The sequence below is a fragment of the Drosophila serrata genome, unplaced genomic scaffold, assembly GCF_035046125.1.
Source record: "Drosophila serrata isolate PLE 108 unplaced genomic scaffold, ASM3504612v1 contig_30, whole genome shotgun sequence".
In the NCBI taxonomy this organism is placed as follows: Eukaryota; Metazoa; Arthropoda; class Insecta; order Diptera; family Drosophilidae; genus Drosophila; species Drosophila serrata.
In genome coordinates this window covers 16505-38942 of record NW_028256928.1, presented here as the reverse complement: position 1 = coordinate 38942, position 22438 = coordinate 16505, and the positions used below count along the sequence as shown (strand labels likewise).

Genomic DNA, 22438 nt, shown 5'->3' with positions numbered 1-22438 from the left:
CTGCCGCCCTCTGCCCTCGTTTTTCCATCCGCTTGTTGAAATGTTTCCTGTTGCGAATTTGTAATAAATCTACCTACTTTCTCTTCCATGTTTATACAATTTATATTTTATATCAAAGGAATATAAACCCCTGTTATTATGGCTTATTTGTGGTATATTTTTAGAGTATGACCGTATCTATCGATAGTTTCGCGGTCGCACTGGTTGCAAGTGACATCTCTAGGTGAGCGTCGTTCAGACAGAAAAAAACAACAAATAAATGCATGTGCAATAAACCAAACATAAATAATAACATTTCGCAAAGGAGAGAGCCAGCGCTGTTAAAATGGCCAATGCCGCCGCCAACGTGCGGTGCATAAACTTTTACGATCTCTGCAGAATCTGCACCGACAGCAGCGACCAAAAGACGAATGTCTACTCGCCCGAGGGACGCGCCAAGAACCTCAGCAGCAAGATTTTCGAGTGCCTCTCGCTGCAGGTGAGTGTTTTAGGAGCAGCTTCGTCCCGGGCCAGAGAACGTTTGCTAACACTTATCACTTGCAGATCGATGAGAAGGATCGCCTGCCCAAGGTGGTCTGCGCCCAGTGCGTGCAGCTGGTGGAACAGATGCACAGCCTCCGCGCCACTTGCCGCAACTCCCAGACGATGCTTAACAACTGCCTGAACATCCGGCCGACATCGAACGGCGACAAGCTATATATTCGGGATGCCGTCGACGACTCAGGCAAGAGCCTTAGCGTAGTGCAGGCGGCGTCATCAAACTCTGGCGGTGCCCAGCAGTCCAGCAATCTGCTAAGCAGCATCATTCAGGCGGTGGGAATGCAACCACAGCAGCAGTACACGATCACGCTGGACAATGGCATCCAGCAGCAGCAACCGAATCTGCCAGAAGTTCAGGTCAAAAGCGAAAAGCAGACGTGAGTTGGGTCTATCTCTTCCTTGAAGATTACTTCTACAACAACCCCCTTTTTTTTAGGGTTTTGGAAGAGTTTATCCGGTTGAAGCCTGATATTAAGATAACGCCGCTTGGCAAGAAGGACACCAACAGCAATACCGCTAAGCCCCAGCAAGTAATCTCTCAACCGCCACCTCTTCAGCCGCAGACATTGACCACCGGCACACTAAACACGCCACAACTTCAGTTACAGACGCAAATTGGAGATCAACTACAACCCCTCTGGCAGCAGATCCAACAGTTGCAACTGCAGCAGCAGCTCCAGCAACTTACCAACCAGCTTCAGGCCACCACCCAGTTTACCGCCGCTGCGACGGAAGACTCGTCAAGTCCCGGCGACAGTAAGAAACCGAAACTGAACTTCGTGCTATCCGGTCCGACGGCGCCACAGTTCACCACCTCCCTGCCACAGTTTGGAACGAATCAGCCGCAGATTCAGCTGCAGTTAATGCCCGGCGGAGCAGGAGTAACGAGTGCCAACACCGCATCCTCACAGCCGCAGTTCAATGCTGCCGCATTGCTCTCCAGTTTGGCAGCTCCACAGCCATCAGCTCCAAATGTAATGTCACCCAGCAAATGCTTTTTGCCCGTCACTATACGCGACGAAAACTCGGACCAACAGATCGTGGCACACATAGACACCAAGAATTTGATGCTGCCCACCACCTACCAAGTGCAGATGAAGCTTCAGCCCCAGCTGGCCACCGCTGACGGGCAGCCAATCATGCAGCTGACTCCCACATCTATTCCGGCCACCCTGCAGCTAACGCCCCAGACGCTGAGTAGTAGTTCAGGAAACAGTTTCCAAGGCACTTCTACTTCTGTATCTCAGAACCAATTTCTCGCGCCTCAGCCTCCTCAACAGCAGCAGCAACAACAACAGCAGCTGGCTCCACTCACCGCCCAGGTGACTTCCCAACAAATCATCAGATCTCCGCAGACCAGCACCACCAGTCCCCAACTGGTGATTAGGAATGTGACCACGATGCCAACGACTCCCACTACACCTACCAACAGCAATGAAGCTCCTACCTTCAAGACACCTCCCAGGCAAAGGCAGTTGCCAGCGCAAAAGCCGAAAGCGATTTCTGTTCAGGGACAATCACCATCATCCCCGGCTACCAATCAGCCAACAACAGGAACGAATGTGCCACCCGTCAATGAAGTCAGACGGTTGGTGACTCCACCAAAGCAGCAGCAGTTGCCGGTAGTGAAGCAACCACAGACATCAACATCAACCTCAAATTCGGCAGCTTTGCAGCGACTCTCCTCGAACACTACCATTACGAAGGTGACAACTAAGCAGGCTGCTCCAGTGCCAGCCCAGGCTCCAACTCAAACCACCAACGCACCCGCTAAGCTGCCCCTGCTAAATAAGCAGAATATCACCATCAGTCGAATCTCTACGGTAACGGGGGCTAAGCAGCAAATAAAGCCGCCAATTCCTGCACCTGGACCTCAACCCATTCATGTTACTGTTCCTGCACTTAGTCAAGCGCCGCCTCCGCCGTTGGCATCCCAGCACAAAAAACCACCGGACCAGGTACAGGAAACCCCGGCGCAAAAGGTGAAATCAGCGCGGCCGCCAACACATAAAGCTCAACCCTTGTCCAATCAAGATGGACAAAATACTTCTGGTGATTCAGGCAGGTCAACTGGCGGCTCCGAGCTCATCTGTCCCACATGCAACCGTGAGTTTAAGAAGAAGGAGCACCTTACCCAGCATGTTAAGCTGCATGCCGGTCTGCGACCCTTCAAGTGTTCGGAAGATGGCTGCGACAAAGCCTTCAGTCGTAAGGAGCACCTGTCCCGACATTTAATCTCCCACTCCGGCCAGAAAATGTACACTTGCGAGGTCTGCAGGAAGCCTTTCTCCCGCAAGGACAACCTCAACAAACACAAGCGGTAAGAAAATCTGTTTTAAGGTTTTATTAAAACCCCATTAGGAAGCTGAAGGCCATACAGATATTAACAAACCATTACACCGACAGGATTCACACTCAAACGGCCAACGAGACGCTATATTGCTGCGATGTCTGCAACAAGAACTTTGCCACCAAGCTGCACTACGAGAAGCACAGGGAAATGCACAAAAAGCCACGACCCGAAAATGCTGCTCCAGCTGCCGCTACTGCTCCCGCGGTAACCTCTGCGCCCACCCAAGTCCGTAGCAATGGCCAGGTGGCCAATAAAGTGAGTTTTTAATGCCACTTGCAAACATTACTCAACCAATCTAACCATTCTTCGCTAGGCTCAATATGAAGTTAAGCAGCGCTCTCTTCAGCAGCAGCAGACGCAAGCGCAGCCACAGGGACAACAGACGCAGATTATGCATGTGGTGACCACCCAGGACCTGGCCGGGAACACCATAACGATCACCCAAGCACCCGACTCCAATATGCCCGCATCTCTGGCCAATTTTGTGCAGCTTGGTTTCCCGCAATTTCAAAATGCCAGCACACCAGCCACCAACCAGTTAGTATGTAAGCTTGCCAAGTAGACTCCCTCGCTACAACACTCCAGCTTACCTCGTTTCCTAGTCCGCGGTCTACGTCTACTCCAGTTGCTGGTCCCCAGTTCCTTAATGCTTTTTAGTTAGTACTTAGTGTACTTATTATTTCCCGTTGTGCAATATTATTTTAACTCCTTAACTTATTCTAGTTTACTTTTGTGTTTTTATAGTATGCTTTTATTGAGTGTGACCCGCAGTGCTAGATATTCCAGCTGTTCTTTTAAGATAGGCTTATAGAATGTGTGTTATTTTAAAGAAATTGTAAATATCAGTGTATCTATGAATGTATGTATAAGCTAAAAACAAAGTTGATGGTAATTACCTCTTTTGGGTGAATAGACAATGATTCCATTGTGAAAGTAAATAGAATATATAATTTATGGCAGATAGTGTGTATGTATGTATTTTATTTGGATTGCACAGGAGCCTTCAGTTTTTGTAGCGCTATAAAGCATGTGGCAGCTGGACGACGGTCGTCCAGACTGGCCCCAGTGTGTTTACGTGAATATTTTTGGTAAGACTCGCCCTGCTGCTGAAAGTATGAATATCAGACGTTTTAATATCCACTGGCCGTCCGGATTCCTGAAAGATTTCCGAAAGAGCTCGTAATTCTTACTCTCTATCATGCGAACGAAGAAACGAAAAACAAATGCAAGCCCGTTTCCAGCCGGTTTTCCGAAACCGAAAATTTATTAGCATTAAAGTAAAACCAATTTCCGATGATTATGTATGTTTACGCAATTGGCGATATTTAATACTTGTGCATGGTATGTGTGTGTAGGTATTACATATAACTCAGCTCAAAAACTATGTGGGTGAAAATCAGCAAGCACAGACATTTAACGTGTATAATACATGAAATTCTTTGGCCAAACAATTAACAAAAAACTACAAACTATAAACGAAGAGAAACAGTAAATCCAACTAAAGGCAATAAGCAATATATCAGTGGTGTCATAGGGGAAATAATACCCCAAGACCTTACTACAAGTGAATGGTGTGGGTGGGTGGTAATACACGAGTGTTCAAGAGTGACAAATAACATATACCGATTTACGCGTGTCCCCATATTTGTGTCTTCAGGTGATATTGGTAAGGCAAAAAAGGTTTTACCATACAATACAAATAATTGTAAAGCTAAATAATATTAAAATTTGAAAATGAATTCAGGAAAGTATTATAAAACCTAATCCCTTATTAATGCATCTTAATAATTGATTTTTTCTTACTATTACTAAAAGATATATCAACATTATAATAGAAATAGTTCAATTTGTATAAAAACTCTATAAACCCTTAAATCTCTAATCACAAGTTTCAGCCTATGCTGGAGTCATATCATTCGAAATAAATTATGTTTATCAATAAAATTTAACTTTAACAAGCTAGCTAGATTTACTCGCCTGATGATGCTGATCAAAAATATAAATGATTTATAGTGTCAAAAATGATTATTTCACTGCGTTGCAGACTTAAATAGAATAACCTGAAAGGTTATAAAAAGTTTTGGGCAAATGTATCATCGTCTTTTAAATATAATAAATAATTATAGTTATAATTATAGTAAGGATAAGGTAATTAAGAAGAGAAAACAAGCAACTGAGACGGCCAACTAAGTGTAAATATGGCTGCGAATCAATCCAACAAACTAAGGAAAACGAACTACTGGATGAGGGGATAAGGATTAGAGTCGTGCAGTGTTAGGACTAAAGGTGTGCCCCGCCACCGAACTCATATCGTAGCGATCGAGCGGAGAATGTTTTAAATAGGTGAAATTTGGGAGGCTACCTTGGGAATCGGGTGTGGGGGCTCTCTCCCTATCAGTTGTAGGTCAGGGAAAACTGGTTGACCTTCTGCACATCTCCCCAAACCTGCACCGCCTGGATATCGGAGAGGGAGAAGAGGGTCTCGTACTCGGTAATGAAATTATGACCCGCCTCCCTGCCCTGGTAAACACGCATTGTGGAGTTATCGTAGTCGAAGGCGAACTCAAGGCAAAACGAGGATTCTGTGGATGAAAGTTGGAGCGCCTCGTCAATCTCGTTCATAATGCTTGAAAAGCTCTGGGTCAGATTTTGGTTCTTATCGCTAGCGCCTGTACCGTCGAAGATGTTCAGGTACTTCTCCTGGTGAAGGCTGCTCCACTCGCCGTTCCGCTTGTAGTTCTCGACGATCGTCTGCGTGGGAATTATCACCTTGAAGTGGTATGTGATGTTGTCAGTACAATCCGGACTGTTGACAAAGTTCACCGAGAATCTGTCGGGGGTAGGGAGAAAAAAGCCATTACATTTAGCGATTCGCTTTATTTAGATGCCACCTAGGTGCTAATGACGTCGTAATCGACTTTAGCCCTTCAAGTCCAAGCTTTGGGTAACTTGTTAAAGAATCATTTATCAAGTCATCCCAGCTAGAGTGTCTTGTTAACTATCATACAAATTATCTAATGACTGAAGTCAATATATTGAACGATTTAATTCTCATTCAAAAGGCAAAATTGTTTACCTATTAGCAGAGGTGTTTACAGAAATCTTTATTAAACAAATTGCAATCGAATGTTTTGTTCAAATATTTTAAAATTGTTCATGGTAATATTCTCAAATTCTTACCATAAGAGTATTAGTTTTAACTTTTTATATTACTAAGATTATAACTTATACTGCTGGGTTATTTTAAATAACTTATTTTCATTTCCCTAGGATCACGTAATTCTAATTTCTAAAATTTGAAAGCAAACAAAAGCTATTTCGGGAAAACCGGCAATTTATTTTGATTCCCATTTGGGTTCTCAGACATTTTTAAGGAACCCGAACTCGCCATTCATCACATAGTCGTGTTAATGACGTAGTGATTTGCACGTTTGACCCTCCGTCTGACAACTGCTTAGTCATCATAATTGTTTCTATGGCACATGGCGGTTCGGTGAGTTTTTGTTTGGAGACCGGGGCTCCCAAAAGTCGTGTGTGTGGGCGCTAAAACGTGCAAAGCATTCAAGGAATGGAATTTGGAATGGAATTTCTGACGTCCGCCCATTAGGGATTTCAGATTTCTTAGTAAAATGTGTGTCTTAGTCACTCTGAAATGATAGTTCCTGGGAAACTTGTAGGAACCTTATCTAAGTTCCAGAATTACAAGAATGCAGCGGACAGGGAAGGAAGCTTTTCATGACACACTTCAGTAGCAGCTATCAATAGTGTCTTATCGATCCAAGCAAGAGATAACGAATCGAAGGTCTTGTATTATGATATACGAAGTTGTTGTCCAACAGTGAATGGAGAACCCGGATTCCATAGTGATGTAACTGAGCGGATGGTTGATTTATTGACATCATTTAACTATTCATAAGCTGATTAACGAACTTCCCACCCAAAAATCGTCTTGTTCTTTTCGTCGCTTTCATCTTTACCATTTGTTACGGCTACACTCATTGTTGTTTTCTTCGTTTGCCGGCATCTTCAGCGCGTGTCTGATTTAATTCGTCCGATGATGTCATTGATGTCGGAATTGATACAGTAAAACCAGACAGCTTGGATTTAACCCATATAAGTTTAACATTCGGAAGGAAATATTAAAATTGAATACAAATATTTTAAGTTCCCAATTATCCACATTTTAATTTAAATGGTATAGTTATCTGATTTCAAAAGTATTTTCAAGTTGAATAATCCTACAAAATTAGGCTTTTCTTTGGTAGGAACAAATAAATTAAAAACCAATAAATGGTTTACATTTTTACGATGTTCAACGTGATTCAAAATAGTTTTTGCTAAGGAAATTATTAGCAGACAAATATGGACATTTTGATAATGTGGGTTAATAATGAATTTCTGGGTCTTAAACGTGTTAATGGCTGCTTTATTGTCTGCTATCATCGCCGGCTGCCTTATCGCATTAATAGATCATAAACTCATAAATGGCCTTTGGAATTTCTAAAAAAAGAACTGGGAATCTAAGCATAAATTATTCAAATTTCATAGCCCATCTGTATGTTTCATGTGTTAGCCATAAATCGTTTCCGAACTCGTGAGAATTAAATTCTAAATAAATCGGGTCACATACTAACAACTATTTTTTTAGGGCACTACATTTCTGCACGCAAAGAGCTAATATTTAGCTGCGTCTAATCGATTTTCTTAAAGTTCTAAGGCAGGACTTACTGCTGTGGATCCTGGAGCAGGGTGCCGGTGATGGAAAGGCTGGTCACGCGGTCGGAGGCATTGGCATTGGTGGGCAGCACGCAGAGGAACTTTACATCAGGCATCTTATTTGGGTTTATTTTTGGGCTGGTGCTGCTGGTATTTAGTATGTGTAATTGCAAATTATATCCGGTCAAATGTTAACAGTGCTTGGCGAATCTGCTGTGGCAGTTGCTAACGGTTACGATAACTCTAATCACCGGCGGCGGAGCAGTTAGCACTTGGGCAACTGGGACACTACTGTTGGGGCTTGCACAAAGACGCGGCTATTTTAAGGGAGCGCGAAAGGGGATCTGGGAGCCGCTAAGACGTCACGGGTAAAGTACGTTCGGGGGGTACATATTTGTTCAGCTTTTTCGTTAAGAAGCGTCGTTGCCCTGTCCGAACGCTATCGCGGCTGATTCAAAACTGAGCAGGAATACACTTCTGAGAGACCGAGAGCCGACCCGCAGCTGAGTGATACCCCACACCTGTTAGAAAATCCATTCTGGTCTCCGCAGAGAATCGTAAGCATTTGTTTACGTTCTCTTTTCGAGCTTTTTGATGGGACAAATTCGGTTTTAACTACACATATATTATATTTACATTTACAGTTATCCTTAATATTTAACAATAGTTCTATGATATGTATGATATGCTTTTTTGGGTAAATCAAAGTTTTTAAAATATCATATCTAAGCCAAAAATATAATAATTCAAATTTTTTCCTTCAGGCATGGCTAGATCGATTCAGCTTTTAGTGCTGATAAAGAATATATGTATATATAACCTGAAGGGTTAATATTTCCACTTTATGGATTTTGAATTTTGATTTAAAACGAGGGATTGATTGATTTGATTTAATTTTTATTGCTATAAAATACCTAATAATATGTCCACAGTTATAAAATTTTGAGTAAAATCCGTGATGATGCTGATGGTCTTTCCTTGGTGGGGAATCCAGTGTCATTGCTTCTCGTATCAGCCAACTCCGCCTTGATTCTTATATTCAGTAAAACCCTCGTTAATTGATGATCCCTATTTTTTTGGGCGCAATCCACTGTCATTGCTTGACTTGTCAGCCAACTCCGCCTCAGTATCGACATCGCCCTCGTATCCCGAGTTAGTTTTTGAGGCATTATTGGACGCAATATTGCCTTCGAAGGCATTGTGCATTTCATCCGTACTCGGGGAGGTCCTGAAGCAATTGGTAAAATGACGGCAGTTGTCGCCAAGCTTCTCTCCCTTATTAAAGGCCTCTATCTTCTCGCGGAGATTCCGCCGGGTGCTGTGCTGACTAGCTTGTGGCTTCGTACTAAGTTGGCTGGCCTGATTCTTCGGTTTCTCCAGAACAGCAAGAACGTTCTCCAGTGACTCTGCGGCACTTTTGAAGCTGACAATGCTTTCCCTTAGAATTTGACTTTCGTTTAGAGTCTCAAACTCTACCAGAAGAGCCCTAGTCCCGGTCAGATCATTGGACAAAGGGATTTCCGGCACTGTGGAATGTTGGGATATGTTCGACCCACTCACAGCCTCAAATCCCATGATCAGACGTCGGATCTTGGTAGCCGGTATCTGGGAACCAGACTTCGTCAGCAGCACGCCGCTTATATCACCCACCTCCTTGAGCAGCTTCATCGACGACGAAATAGCTTCCTGGTTCTGCTGAAGAGCCCATCGCAGGCGGTCGCGTAGGCTCTGGAGATAAGAGCTTAGCCGACGACTTTGCTCCTTCTCATCGACACCTTCAGGGAATACTAAGAGGAAATAAACCGAAAAGAAAATAAGGTACACTTCTGATCTACTGAATTAATTGAGAATTATTAAGCCCATTCGTAAACTACACAGAGATCCCAAATTATCTCTATAAATAGCTTACCGGGAAGAGCCCCCTCGCTTATTGATTTCGTATTATATTCGGACATTTTGATTTTGAATTTTCCTAGACAGCCAAACCAGTTAAAATAAGCTGTGGACTTAAAAATAGAATAAATTTCGATGGGCCTAAATGCAAGGATTACTGGGTTAAAGTAAGCAATTAAATCAAAAAATTTTTCAAAGTATTTTTATAAACAATCGTTTAAAATTGTAGGACATAATTGCTATTCAGAAAAATTGTAGCAGTTTATGTGGTTTATTTAAATTTCGCGCCACAAAAAAACGGTTACTTGTAAAATACAAAAAACTCTTGAAAATTGAACAATAAAAGCTCCCAAAGGCGTAATAAACGCTTATGAACTAGCATTGATACATTTCATTTGCTAAAATGTTAGCTTGTCAAAAACATTTTTTAAACTATGCGTTGTTAAATAATTAGGGGATTCCTTATACGATACTTAGCTGATATTTTCGGAGTCTGCGAACAGCTGTTTTTGGCTTCCGATATTTTCAGTATTCGATATATCGATATTATCGTGAGTCGTCAAACCGTCTCTACTAACAAATTACACGAAATCAAAGTTGTTGCAGATTGTTTTATAAATTAAAGATAGACCCAGCAAAGTTAAAAGACATCAAAATGAGAACGTCGCACATGGTGGTATTGGTCTGCTTCCTGGCGGGACTCGCGCAAACGTCGCTCGCCCTCAAAGAGGAGGACTGCGAAGGTATGTGATGGAGGATGGCCACGTAAGTGGTAAAGGTGTTCTGGACCGATTTTCACCGGCCTCTGCCGATTTTCAGTTTGTGTCAAGACGGTGCGGCGGTTCTCGGACTCGCTGGACGAGGCCACCAAGAAGGACTACAAGCAGATCGAGACGGCCTTCAAGAAGTACTGCAAGACACAGAAGAACAAGGAGCACAGATTTGTGAGTAGCCGGCAAACAACTGCCCCTTCCCCGCACTTCACTAATGTTCCACGTATGCTATTCGTTCTTCCACGTAGTGCTACTATCTCGGTGGTCTGGAGGAATCCGCCACGGGCATTTTGAACGAGCTGAGCAAGCCCCTGAGCTGGTCAATGCCAGCGGAGAAGATCTGTGAGAAGCTGAAGAAGAAGGATGCGCAAATTTGTGACCTGCGCTATGGTAAATATAACAATAGTTCGTTGAGTGAAAGAAAGAAGCTAGGTAGTTGCACTTACATAGGTACAGCTCAGCATGAGTGAATTTAGTGATTATACAAAATGTTGCAATCTCCCTTCAAGATAATTACCTGCATTTATATTCTATACCTTTTGTAAATGCAAAGAAACACGTGCCAGAGGGCGAACCTTGGTGCAGATTTAAAGACTGATTATTTTAACGAATTTTTCAATACACCAAATCAATGATGCCGATGCTAAATATAGCCGGTTTCGCTTTTAATTTCTACACTTTTATTTTAACCATAATCTGAAGAAAATTATCTTAATATTTTCTTGTTAATGTAAGAAAACCTATACAAATCGAATATTTACATTCGCAGAGAAACAAATCGATCTGAACAACGTGGACCTGAAGAAACTGAAGGTCCGGGACCTGAAGAAGATACTCAACGACTGGGACGAGAGCTGTGACGGTTGCCTAGAGAAGGGCGACTTCATCAAGCGCATCGAGGAGCTGAAGCCCAAGTATGCGCACAACGAGCTGTAGAGCTCGGTTTAGAGCTAGTTACTTGTGTAGTTACATTGGAACACGCCCACTTAGCAAAAAAAAAAAAACAACAACAAACAACCACATGAAACGCCCCCACTACTACACACCCATATTTTTAGTTAATTTACAATTTTGATAGACTTTGAGAGAATTGAATATAACTATATATACCTAAAGATAACTATATATTTTGAAATAAAAAAACCACAACAAACACAGAAGACCTCGTGCTCTCAAACGGTTGATAAATAAACAAACAGTTTGTTTTTATTTTTTACGTGTTAATATTTGAATTTTTCGGTTTCCAATCTCCTCCATTCACAATTACAGTTATTGACGTACAAATTACAACAGAAATTCAAAAAATATCTGGATTAAAGTTTTATTTAAATGTTAAATACATTATTCCATTGCACTTACTGCCGCGGGCCGCGTAAATTCGATATGAGCGAAGAGCTGGCTCCTCTCTGGCCTCAATTAATTAAATTACAATTATTAGTTAGACGTAGTCACTAAATACGAACATAAGCAGCTAGGATGATGGGGGTGTTGTATGAGGGTTTGCTTCTAGAATGCAAATGGTGGTGACAAATGCTGATCCGCAGATAGTTATTCTCAGCGGCGGTACGGCTGTTTGTTGTAACGACCTCTCTCGTTCTCCTCGGACAGATTGGCATACTCGCTGTACACCACACACCAGCAGTAAGTAAGGATTGCTGTAAGAGAAAGTGACAATTTTAAAATATGATGATGAAACATTTATATATAGAATTGTATTCAAATATAATGATAGGATAGTTTAGTTAATATGTGACCAAAAATTATTCATAATATCGTTCAATTTGTTGCGTGCTTTGTGTTTAAATCAAACTAATGAAAACCCCAGGTAAACTAAAAAAGAAAGTAATTAAATTGTTCCTTATACATAGCATTTAAACAATGACAGTTTTTGCAGTATGCTTTCTGAATTTTTGAAATGTCCAGAAGGTTTTCTAGATGCATTGAAAGAATTTTGCATTTTATTTCCCCCTACACTTAAGGAATAATTAAACATAAAACTAGTCGCTTTATATCCCTTAATTCTTGTCACATTTTGAGGACCATTAAAACAGCTTATTAATGGGCTGATTTCTCCTCCTCCCCATTACTTTAATCCGCGCCACTTGGCAGTTGTACAAATGGCATATGGCAGCCACTTCGCGCCTCGTTTGTCAGCTCCACCGCCGCTAACCCAACCCCCTGGCATCCCGATCCACACCAAGTTATGGCCTGGGGGCGCCGGCTCCTCGGCTTTCAGCGCACGGGCAATCAACGCATGATAAATGCGTCAATAAAGTAAAAACGGTGCGCATAAAACGCCATCCGGTGCTAAAAACCGCACACAGAGCAGCCGCTCGCCGGCAATTGCTTCTGCGTTGGAGGAGTGGTGCACTTACCGCAACAAAGTAATCCGAAGATCAGCCAGAGGACGCCCGTCAGCACATAACCATCGATGAAGAAAACGACGCCCGTGTAGATGACGGAGATCAGGAGACCGATCGCAATCATAATTCCCAGCACCACCCAAGGCACCATGAGATAGTGGTTGCGCTGGAAGGAGACTCTGATTAAGTAGTGTCCGAAGTGGGTGTTTCTGGTTAACTTACCTTGAGGACACCGGCAATCATGAGCAGTGATATCAGGATGGTCATGCATAGATTGATGACGAGTATTATCTTTACAATGTCATTAGGAATAAAATCAAAGACGATTGTCTTGAAATGCACTCTCGTTGTAAAGATCACAACGATGGTGATGATTGACAGGATGATGGCCAGAACGCCGGAAATGACGGATCCATTCCGGGTCGACTGGCACAGGCAGCAGGAGTTGAGCAGGGGCTTGGGCATTTTGGATGTTTCCTTTGCGGGTTACTAACTGGAAATAAAAACAAAAGGAGGTTATTAATATTCAAGTTTGAATTCATATTTCAATTATTCGCCACCGCTTGTTCAGAGATCCTATAAGCATCAATTGTATTTGTCATGACTTTATCTAGAAATATTGGTCAATGATTTGTTTTTCTTTCGCTGCATTCTTCGATGACACCAGAGTTCCTTGAACCAATTCGTCATATGCCGTCTTCCGTTGTTTGTGGTTAACCAAGGCTGGCGGCCAGTACATACCGATTGTTTAGTGCAGGAACCGGGGTGAAATATTTATGGCATTTCTGTTTCCCCACCTTGACCGCCTTGGCAATTGCAAACGCAAAGATACAGATAAACAAGCTGAAAAACAAGATCCCACAATTCGGCCAGTTGTTGTGACGTCAAGCGACGCTTCAAACGAATAAAAATGTTTATAAAGCAAATGTGCTGCTGAAATAGAGAGAAAGCTAAAAACAATAGGCAGAGAGCGTGGAATATTGGCAAGAACGTAAGATTTATATTTAGCGGAGCTTTAAAATAAATCAACGGATCGAATGACTAATTCAGCGACATTTGGCGCGCAAGGAAGTGAGCTAGGAAATGGCCGTAATTGCCGCCGATTTCATCGTAGTTTGGAAAAGTTGATCTCACCCGCCTGCACTTGTATCCATGGATCTAAGTTTTCATGGGTGGCACCACACTAAAAAGCGCCACCGGGCATTGTCATTAAATTAATCAAACGCTCAACGTGCTCCACCAGCTGCGGATTGATGTGGCGCATGTTGGCACTTGCAAATGCCGCTGCAGCTGGCTTGCATCTATCTATCGGATGCAGGCGCATGTAGCTGCATATTCATGAGATGCAAGACGCAAGATACAAGTACATGTGGCCCGCGGCGGGCCTCAAGCCTGATGAGATAATCACACGCCAAAGTGTCTTGTCTTACATGGAAACACTTTGAGTCATTATCCAAAGACTAAGCGGGATGCCTGAGAAATGCACTCGCCCCCAAAGTTCAGTCATCAGATAAGGGCTAAGGTAAAGACACTATTACGGAAAACTGAAGTTAAACACACTTAGATGAGATCGAATTGCAATAAGTTTAAAACGTATTCCTAGTTTAATTCCATCAAATGTAAAAGCTAAAGTGTGTGCTTAGAATTATCTATTTAGCGATTGACCTATAGTACCTTTTAATGTAGAGATTAAGGGTTCGCAATAGTAAATAGAATTCTTTCAGTGTATCTGTATTTAAAGCACATTTCCGCTGAGTTCACACCTAGCGCAAAAGCAAACTACAAAACAAAACAGCGAAAAGATGCGAAGAATCTGAATCTGAATCTGAGCGAGCGACTGAGAGCAGCAGAAACAGAAATGCTAAACAAATTACGCAATTATCGAGCGGGGCGAGCGGGCCAGGTTAATGCCCAAAGATCACATCGCATTCTACTCCGCGAAGCGGCCAGACTTTTTATAGTTTCGTCACAAGTTGACTGCGATGATAGACCGGACATATGGCGCATTAACATGCCTTTTCAATACGTTTCGCACGCGTTTTCTCAGCCGATCTTTAAATGGTACTCTCAATTCCCCACAGACTCCACCAGCAGTTGGATGGCTTCCACCATGGTGCCATTCTTGGGTTACATTCGGCAGTTATGCGATAGGCTTTGGCCTGGTTAGGGCTCTAGAGTGGAGTGCCCCCTACTCACAATTGGGGTCAGACTGCGCAATATCAGAGGAGGTAGTGGGGATAGACTCTTGAGATTCGATACGATCCTATCCGCCCACGCAGATGTTCCCTGGTCTGCTCCAAGTTCACACACTAATGGCGTTAATGCTCGCATGAACTCATCTAATGCTGACGTTGACTTCCGCTCGCCACACACAGACTGGAATTATACTACAAAGTATTCATATATTTGTATATATATGGTACATAGGCGTTATCCCTGGCTTATGGAGTCAAGTTCAATCCGAGGCGTGGGCGACTCTTCCGAGGAATTTGTGCCGCCACTTGATGTGGGCTTTGGTTTGGAAGTGGGAAAGTGCTCGAGACTTGACAAGTGCAACTGGACGCAGTTGTCATTGCACTCTGTCCAGTCCAGTCAGTGCTGGTAGGCTGATTGAGTTGGTGTGGGCGTAGGAGTTGAGTTGTCGGATGCTGGTGAATGTGAAAGGTAAACTTGGTCAGCAAACAAAGGCAGGAGGACAGGGAAAGCGGAGAGAATCATTGAAGAGTGCATCCGAATAAATTTAGTGTCGACTTTCCCAAAACTTAAACCTACCATATCTGTGTTAAGATATTCATGAAATCTGTCAATACTTCATGTTTATTTGGTATAAAAAGAGATTCTGGGAGTCCAAATATTTCACAGTTATATTAGAGAACGGGTTATTCTTAGTTAACATGGCTTAAACCAGTAATAAATTAAGATTTCAGAAAATAACAAGGATGACAAAGACAACCAATTTGCTTATAAGATAAGAAAACAGGCAATGTTTCCCTAAGGATGATATGAACACGATAAGAAAGTCATAAAGCCAGTATTATCTTGATCTATTTAAGGACAGCTTTATTTGATTTCTTAATCATTTCTCTGTTTGGATTTAAAGATGTTTTTTAATACAATTTAACAAATGCTCATTAATAAAAACCTCGTTGGTAAAGATTGTCAGTTGAACCCAACTAATTCTAAGTTTATTTCCCATTCATTAAGTTAAAACAGCGATTAAACTGCAATAAAATGTAAATTTCAATAACATGGGCTTATACATTTATCGCTAGCCATCAATCAAGCGCTGACCCATTTGTCTGGGCAAGCGAAGTGAAAATATCGCTCATATAAATCATGTCAACTGCTATTGGCTTTATGTTATGCTCGTGGAAAATTTGAAAATTGGTTCAATCAACGAGCGAAACCTGGCGCTGGCCCGGGAATTGTAATTTTCGTGTGCAATGAGCGCGTGTTCAGCTTTTGTATCTTTCAGATACGCGAACGTTATTGTTTTCGGCATTCATATGGCGCGGGCGGAGCCAAAGCCAATTATTCGCGGCTTTATTGCTATCCAAACTTCAGTGACCCCTGCCACTGTCGACAATTAGTTTGCGCTTCAACGCGTAATTAAGTTTGACATTTTTCTGCGCCACTTTTTGCGCCAGCCACAAAAGATAGAGGCGTTCTGTGTGGCTGTGGTATATCTGTATCTGCGATTGAGCCGCGATGTGGCTGGAAATTGCTCAATCAACGACAGAAAGTGGGAGCTCGCTTGAGCTGGACGGGTCGGTCGGTCGGGTTTGGGTTTTTGTTTTGGGCCCCCTTTTCAAACCGGTCAAAATCGTTCTACCAAAATTGACAAGTCTGAAGCACGCGGCATTTTTGGTTTTTATTTATTTCTCCGATCTCTCGGATCTCTCTGCCGCCTGAAGCAAGCGCTTTCCACTCGAGTCGCCAGATACGCTTGCTTTGTCTTCGATTTTTGTCAAATTGCCGCTTTCAATCACTGGACCTGCCATATTGTACGCTGGTGCTTGTACATTTACCAAATCAATTAAGCCCGCTGCTGCAGCTGCAAACTCAATTGCAGTTGCCTTTGAAGTGGCGATTGCCGACGAAGTTGCTGTTTAAGATTTTGCAATTACTCGCACCAGTGCGGCGCCTTTTAGTGCGGCGGCACGCATCCGCCAGATACATTTCGATCTGGCCCTGGGTTCTGTCAACGGTTCTGCTCCCCTCAGGGTCAGGGCGGCGGCGGTGGTGACATTGAACGCGTTCAACAAGTCAACTCTCGAGGATTTTCGGTTTTAAGGCTTTCGATTTCCCCGCCAAGCGAAAGTCAACTCATAAAGAGATCTCCCATCAAAATGATTCATTTGTGGGGCCAGAGAATAGAAAACCAAATACACGAATCGCTTATAAATAGCCCGCAAGGTCGCGGGCATTCAGCTGGGAGATCTAGAAGTCTAGAAAGCACAGCCATAGCCACCTTAGGAATCAGAGCGTTTTGCGTTGGAAATATTAAGGCAGCAGCTCCCACTATCCGAGCACAGCGCCAGCTGGGGTCAGCTGTGTTTCTACACGTAAAAAATTGTAATCAAGACACAAGGGGAAGGCGTCTTTAGTACCAATGAGTTTTAGATTTAAGTCCCCATTTATGCCTCAGAAAGGTCTTTGATTTAGGTTCTTAATAACTTTTCTAGCCAGTGAATAAATGTTTGGAGCAATGCCACAGAATCTTTACAACTTATAAAGAAAATGTTATTAGTAATAGATTTCTAAGAACATTGCTCTGACACCATGTTTTGCTTGGCTGCTACCAGGTCTAGGTTCTACTGGAACGTCATCAAATCAATCATCACTTTAAATACATTTTTGTGTGTATTATAACCCACTATTTTTCGGCACCTGTTGGCCAACTTTTTGGCGCCACTGTGCCCATCTAGCGTAGGTGTGCAAACGCCTTCGTTTATTCAGCCAGAATGTGTTTTGTGTGCCAGGTTTATTCTGCTGTTGCTTTTGCTTGTCATATATATTTTGTGGCGTTTTATCTGTTGCCTTGTAAATTGAGTAACCTTCACATTGTTCTTGGTTCTTTATGCCTTGTTGATTTACCAAAAAAGCTTCTTAAATGGATGCGCGTCACTGAACTCGGCCGATCTGAGGGTATCGAAGATCTTCAGCGGTATCACTTCCACTCTTCATTAATTATGCTCCGCTGCGAAGGGTAGTGGGAGTGTCCACTTAAGATTCCGCAAATGACGCTTCGATTAAAGCTTGAATGTGATTTTTATGGATCGCAGCTGAGGGGAATAGACAAAATGTGACCCAATACGCGGATGACGACCTCCTTAACCTGTTCAACTTGGAATCTCCCGAATAGGGGAGGATGCCGACCGGGCAATCAGGTTGTTGTTGGCGGGGAACGCTTCGAGATGATCAATGCCATTTGGCTACTGCTGACATCACCCAGCGATGCATCGACTATATAGAGCGCAGCCGTCAAAGCAAATAAACAATATTGCTTTTGGTTTCTGCCATATTTTCCCAACCAATTGGGTCAGGCGATCAGTGATCAGAAATGAAAACAAACAGTGGCATTATGTTTCCCATAGTCATATGCTGCGGTTTATCGACTCCCCGGCGCATTTGCAGGCGCTCAGAAAAACGACCGCCGTCTCGGACTCGGTCTGAAGTTCAGCGGCAATCATTTGAATATTGAAATTGCCGCCGCGACAGCTAAATGAAATTGAATATATTTTGTATAAATAAGAGGCGGTGGCGAAGGCGAAGGCGAAGGCGCACACACAACCGCAAGGCAGACGAGCAGTCGCGCCTCAAGCCGGGACTGGCTCTAGATAGGTCTCTGGCTACCGACTGCTGACTACCGACTGGCTACTGGTGGCTATCCCCTCCTCCTCCATCTGCCCTGCTCGGGCCCAGCAGCAGCGTGCGATCACACATATGCATATCCACCTCCGCGGCATGCTGCTCGCCTGTTATTTCGATTCCGAGGCGATCGTTTATCACTCGATTTGCATGCGCCGGCAGCAATCGGATCGATTGATCCGCTGCCGATTCGCCCAATCGACTGCACTTTTCCGCTGATAATGTCAGTCACTTGGCAGGCGGCCAGAATCACTTACACTTTCCACTTATTTTTTCCTATCCACCGCTGCAGGGTTTCGCTAAGGAGACCGCGTCGCTTCGATTTGGCCTCGCAATTAATTAGTGTTTGATATTTTGTCTTTGCCTCGGTTTGGACGCGATTTCTTCCACTCGAATTGCGCGCGGTTCCGTGTGTGTGCGGCGGGTTTCACGATGCGACTGAAACCGCGCGCGCTGCCAGAGAGCAAAGCGGTCCAACTCGCGGTCGCGATTCTGCTCTCAGCTCCGAGCGTTTTGCTCTGTCGATCTCCGGTGCTCCGCGTTGTTGTTCTTCCGATGTCTGGGAAGAGTTCTACGAAGGCGAAACCTAAACGCTGCTTTTAGTAAAGACAGCTTTTAGAGGGGGCCAGAGCTTTCTCCGCCGAGGGGGGGAAACCAGTTAGTCGATTGCCTTCTCTGCTGTTCCGGCATGGAGTTATCAAACGCTTGGTCAAACAATGGCTACAACGCTTCGCACTAGCCAAGGCAAACAAATCATTAGACGGGCTCCGTGCCACTCCGATCGTTCTCATTACCTGGGCCCGACATCCGCATCTCCCAGGTTGGAGCAGCTCGAGATGCGGGCCTTAGATACGTCGACACGCTATGGCCCCGTCTGCCATTTTTGGCCAATGTCTCTGACCGCTGCACTGGGGGAAAATGTCATCAAACAAGTATATATTTTTTATTTCAATTAAACCTGATATATATATTTTAAATTTAAGCAAAAATGGGAAACATCCAAAGCATAAATGTACATACCCTTGCAGTTTGCAATTGATTTATAGGATCGAATCGGAAGACGATAATAACTAAGGTTGAAAAATCGAAGCTTAAAAATGTCAGACCTAAGCCAAAAAGGCATTAATTTTAATTAGGAAAGCGGTCTTATGTTAGTTTTTATAAAGCTAATAAATCAGCATACTCAATTTTAAATTAAAAAGAATTAAATTATTTCTAAATTTTTGCAAATTTTAATGATGTAACCCCTTATATATCTAGATGGATTCCCCTGTTGAAATCGATCAAGAATATATATGATTTATAGGGTCGGAAATGAGTCCTTCACATAGTTTCAAGCTTCTGACTAAAATATAATATCCTGCAAGGGTATAAAAAAATGTCTACTCGATTGTTAGAACCATAGAAACACACAGAGAATACTACTCTTTACTGCTAAAAGTGAAATTAATAAGTGGTAAATGTTTTTCTCTGTGTGCATGCCGGCCGTTAGTTGCCAAGTTTTTGGCCATCTTGTCTGAAAATGGTAAATGCTAGCATTCGACTTATTGGCAACTAGGCGAGAGTTTTGTGGGCCAGTCCATGGCGTGCAGCTAGCTACTTTCATATTTATCAAATCTGGCCGCAGTAACCTCTGTTTGTTTTGGCATTTCTATTTTCTAGCTCCTATTGTATGCAAATTTTTCCATCGACCCGATTGCATTATTGAGCTGGCTATGGCAATCCCAATGAAACGGGTCAGCGAGGCTTTCTTCTCCGATGCTTTCCTTTTAATACTTCAAGTCGTGCGATTTAAGGTCTATATATTTAACAATCTTCAACTATAGTTATGGGGTTGCTCTGGGGTGTGCGCGTCTGTGCAGTGTCAATCTTTAAATCTCTCTCCGGCGTCATCATCCCTCCGTCACCCAGTCCGCAGCAGGCTAAAGGATGGGGTTAGTGTGATTCAGTTATGTTCGGCACTCAATGTGACTGTAATTGTGTGCCATAATCTATATATATATTTTCGTTAATAAACACAATAATACATAATATTTAGCAAGGCAACGCGGCTACTACTGCATCTCTCTGTCTGGCGGCTGCATATTATGTTTTATTTGAAAATTTATATATATATTACAGTAAATAATTTAGTCAGGTAGGTGGAGAAATAAGAGTTCTTAATAGGGTTCCAGCAGCAATCGATGAACAAACCAAACCCGAAACGAAACTGAAATCAAAGGGCCTGCCGGGCTGGGCTATCACTGCTATGGCGCGTGCTGTACAGCCCGGTAATATCTCTATGCATAGTTGTAGCGTTGAAATGTATACAATTCTCGTCGTGTGTGTGCTGCTTCATGTACAATTAACCACGTGGTCGTCCTGGGGCGCCGCTCCGGTCCCGGCTCGCGAGTGACTAAATCCCTAACAACTGAGTGCTGCCGGTGACCTCCTGCCGGTAATCCCAGCAGTGCCAGCTGACCGGCGTCACTATTTACTGGTCCCGGCAGCGGCGGCGGCGGCGTCCTCCTTCTTTTTCTGCTTTTCACGCATCATCTCGGCGTCCCTGTAAGAGATGGTAGTGTAAGGTTGAGGTCCTGGGACTATAGATTTTAGCTGATGGAGAAAAATCACTCACCTGGCCTTGCGCTGCTCCACGGTGAGGTTGTCGGTGCGCTTGCCCTTGTTGGAATCGGCCAGCTTTTTCTGGGCCTTTGCACGAGCCAGGTCACGTTGATTGCCACCTGCGGAGTTAAACGGAGATCGGCGGTTAATACGTGTCACTAAGCCTAGTGGCGCGTGCTAAGTGACCTAATCGAGCCGCGAAGAGGTTAGAAGCTCTTGGCAGTCGGCCCCCGCATGTCCTAGGGCGCATCATTGATCATGCTTGTCTGTCGGCATTGCAACCCAACAGAAAATAATACCCTTCGTGTGGACACGCCACATATCTGTTTTACTCTCAAAGGCTCAAATCTTTGTGAGGAAAAGCGGATGAACTCGTTTCCTCTGCTAGCATGCTGCTGCATATTCGGTGCGTGGGCACACAAAATGGCTCCGATATGCATTCACTTACGTGTCATTTTTTGCACCGTTCGATGTCTGGTGAGGTAGTTGAAGCAATATCCCTTTAATTTTGTAGAGCGACGTGTGAATTTCGGGCTTTATCTGCGAAATTTGTTTAGTTACAAATAATTTCGTGTATTTCACTTTTCCAGTGTGCTTGCTAGGGTTTCGGTATGAAATCCTAAAATTAAGAACCCCATCTGGTCACACCGAAAATGACAAAAGCAGAGTTTCAGCATTGGTTTGCGCCTGTGCTTATTACAAACCAAGCAGTTCTCAAGAGTGTAGAAAAATATCGTTATTTTTAAAATAAGCAACGGAATGCTGATTCGAATTATAATATGTTATTTATCATATCTATCACAAAATTAAATTATTTTTACACAGTATTTATCAATTATAGTCAAAAACTAAAAACGTATACGAAGAAGTCATTTCCGACCCATATAAATCTATAAATTCTTTATCAATATCAACAGCCCAGTCGATCTAGCCATGTCCGGTCAAAAAATAAATTTTTGTCATTTTTCCGAAAATTTAAAATTTTATAAGGTGTTACATCATTAAAAGTGCCAAAATTTGAAAAAATTTAATTTTTTAAATTTGAAAACTGAGAATGCAGCTTTGTTAGCGCAATAAAAACTTGCGTGAACACGCTTTCCGAATTGAAATTAGTCCATTTTTGGCTTGGTTATGATAATTAAAAAACTTTGATTTGCCCAATAAATTAGCATACAAAAATTTATCTATAATATACATTTTCTAGGCTTTCTTTGTCTTATACAAAAGCGAAGAAGACAACGATTACACAGAAAAACTTTCCAAATTATGATTAATGCATTTTTGGTAGATCGATTGCCCATTTGAATGGCTAACTGCAATGGTAA

At 43.0% G+C, this 22438-nt stretch overlaps 6 protein-coding genes across 9 annotated transcripts; 2 read left to right on the top strand and 4 right to left on the bottom strand.

Annotated features, from left to right (window-relative positions):
- The first annotated feature begins 173 nt into the window (after positions 1-173).
- pad (poils au dos) lies at positions 174-3852 on the top strand. The gene is made up of 5 exons (XM_020961861.2): positions 174-478; positions 544-917; positions 977-2860; positions 2947-3148; positions 3207-3852. Exons 1-5 carry the CDS (start codon positions 326-328, stop codon positions 3453-3455), a joined length of 2862 nt encoding a protein of 953 aa, XP_020817520.2. The 5' UTR covers positions 174-325; the 3' UTR covers positions 3456-3852.
- Positions 3622-8075, bottom strand: LOC110191117 (uncharacterized). 4 transcript variants are annotated; one of them, XM_020961866.2, is made up of 4 exons: positions 7622-8075; positions 5569-5723; positions 5256-5475; positions 3622-4049 (listed from the first exon to the last, which is right to left on the bottom strand). In XM_020961866.2, the coding sequence occupies exons 1-3, from the start codon at positions 7723-7725 to the stop codon at positions 5288-5290; spliced, it is 447 nt and encodes a 148-aa protein (XP_020817525.2). In that variant the 5' UTR covers positions 7726-8075; the 3' UTR covers positions 3622-4049; positions 5256-5287. The 4 variants fall into 4 exon arrangements, with proteins under 4 accessions (XP_020817525.2, XP_086688330.1, XP_020817521.2 ...); XM_086832204.1 differs by having other exon boundaries at positions 3622-3999; positions 7622-8070; XM_020961862.2 differs by having other exon boundaries at positions 5256-5723; positions 7622-8070.
- Positions 8076-8489: 414 nt separating this feature from the next.
- Positions 8490-9696, bottom strand: LOC110191106 (uncharacterized). The gene is made up of 2 exons (XM_020961851.2): positions 9519-9696; positions 8490-9396 (listed from the first exon to the last, which is right to left on the bottom strand). The coding sequence occupies exons 1-2, from the start codon at positions 9562-9564 to the stop codon at positions 8678-8680; spliced, it is 765 nt and encodes a 254-aa protein (XP_020817510.2). The 5' UTR covers positions 9565-9696; the 3' UTR covers positions 8490-8677.
- Positions 9697-10029: 333 nt separating this feature from the next.
- Manf (mesencephalic astrocyte-derived neurotrophic factor) lies at positions 10030-11471 on the top strand. Its single transcript, XM_020959803.2, has 4 exons — positions 10030-10245; positions 10322-10446; positions 10524-10665; positions 11045-11471. Exons 1-4 carry the CDS (start codon positions 10158-10160, stop codon positions 11209-11211), a joined length of 522 nt encoding a protein of 173 aa, XP_020815462.2. The 5' UTR covers positions 10030-10157; the 3' UTR covers positions 11212-11471.
- Positions 11472-11474: 3 nt separating this feature from the next.
- LOC110189666 (uncharacterized) lies at positions 11475-19177 on the bottom strand. The gene is made up of 4 exons (XM_020959815.2): positions 18767-19177; positions 12861-13131; positions 12651-12804; positions 11475-11930 (listed from the first exon to the last, which is right to left on the bottom strand). Exons 2-4 carry the CDS (start codon positions 13101-13103, stop codon positions 11830-11832), a joined length of 498 nt encoding a protein of 165 aa, XP_020815474.1. The 5' UTR covers positions 13104-13131; positions 18767-19177; the 3' UTR covers positions 11475-11829.
- A 1360-nt stretch (positions 19178-20537) lies between these two features.
- LOC110190969 (putative SERF-like protein) lies at positions 20538-21798 on the bottom strand. Its single transcript, XM_020961659.2, has 3 exons — positions 21562-21798; positions 21127-21232; positions 20538-21054 (listed from the first exon to the last, which is right to left on the bottom strand). Exons 1-3 carry the CDS (start codon positions 21566-21568, stop codon positions 20979-20981), a joined length of 189 nt encoding a protein of 62 aa, XP_020817318.1. The 5' UTR covers positions 21569-21798; the 3' UTR covers positions 20538-20978.
- Between the last annotated feature and the right edge of the window lie 640 nt (positions 21799-22438).

Bases quoted from the DNA above. Each gene is read 5' to 3' on its own strand.
- LOC110191117 (XM_020961862.2), bottom strand. From the start codon at position 7,725: ATGCCTGATGTAAAGTTCCTCTGCGTGCTGCCCACCAATGCCAATGCC. The intron at 5,724-7,621 runs GTAAGTCCTGCC...TACCCCCGACAG, and splicing joins CTGCTCCAGGATCCACAGCA to ATTCTCGGTGAACTTTGTCA.
- LOC110189666 (XM_020959815.2), bottom strand. From the start codon at position 13,103: ATGCCCAAGCCCCTGCTCAACTCCTGCTGCCTGTGCCAGTCGACCCGG. The intron at 12,805-12,860 runs GTAAGTTAACCA...GTCTCCTTCCAG, and splicing joins TGATTGCCGGTGTCCTCAAG to CGCAACCACTATCTCATGGT. The intron at 11,931-12,650 runs GTAAGTGCACCA...TTTCTCTTACAG, and splicing joins CTTCGGATTACTTTGTTGCG to CAATCCTTACTTACTGCTGG.
- LOC110191106 (XM_020961851.2), bottom strand. From the start codon at position 9,564: ATGTCCGAATATAATACGAAATCAATAAGCGAGGGGGCTCTTCCCG. The intron at 9,397-9,518 runs GTAAGCTATTTA...ATTTCCTCTTAG, and splicing joins AAGCGAGGGGGCTCTTCCCG to TATTCCCTGAAGGTGTCGAT.
- LOC110190969 (XM_020961659.2), bottom strand. The intron at 21,055-21,126 runs GTGAGTGATTTT...CATCTCTTACAG, and splicing joins GTGGAGCAGCGCAAGGCCAG to GGACGCCGAGATGATGCGTG.
- Manf (XM_020959803.2), top strand. From the start codon at position 10,158: ATGAGAACGTCGCACATGGTGGTATTGGTCTGCTTCCTGGCGGGACTC. The intron at 10,246-10,321 runs GTATGTGATGGA...GCCGATTTTCAG, and splicing joins CAAAGAGGAGGACTGCGAAG to TTTGTGTCAAGACGGTGCGG. The intron at 10,447-10,523 runs GTGAGTAGCCGG...TCTTCCACGTAG, and splicing joins AGAACAAGGAGCACAGATTT to TGCTACTATCTCGGTGGTCT.
- pad (XM_020961861.2), top strand. From the start codon at position 326: ATGGCCAATGCCGCCGCCAACGTGCGGTGCATAAACTTTTACGATCTC. The intron at 479-543 runs GTGAGTGTTTTA...TATCACTTGCAG, and splicing joins TCGAGTGCCTCTCGCTGCAG to ATCGATGAGAAGGATCGCCT. The intron at 2,861-2,946 runs GTAAGAAAATCT...TTACACCGACAG, and splicing joins AACCTCAACAAACACAAGCG to GATTCACACTCAAACGGCCA.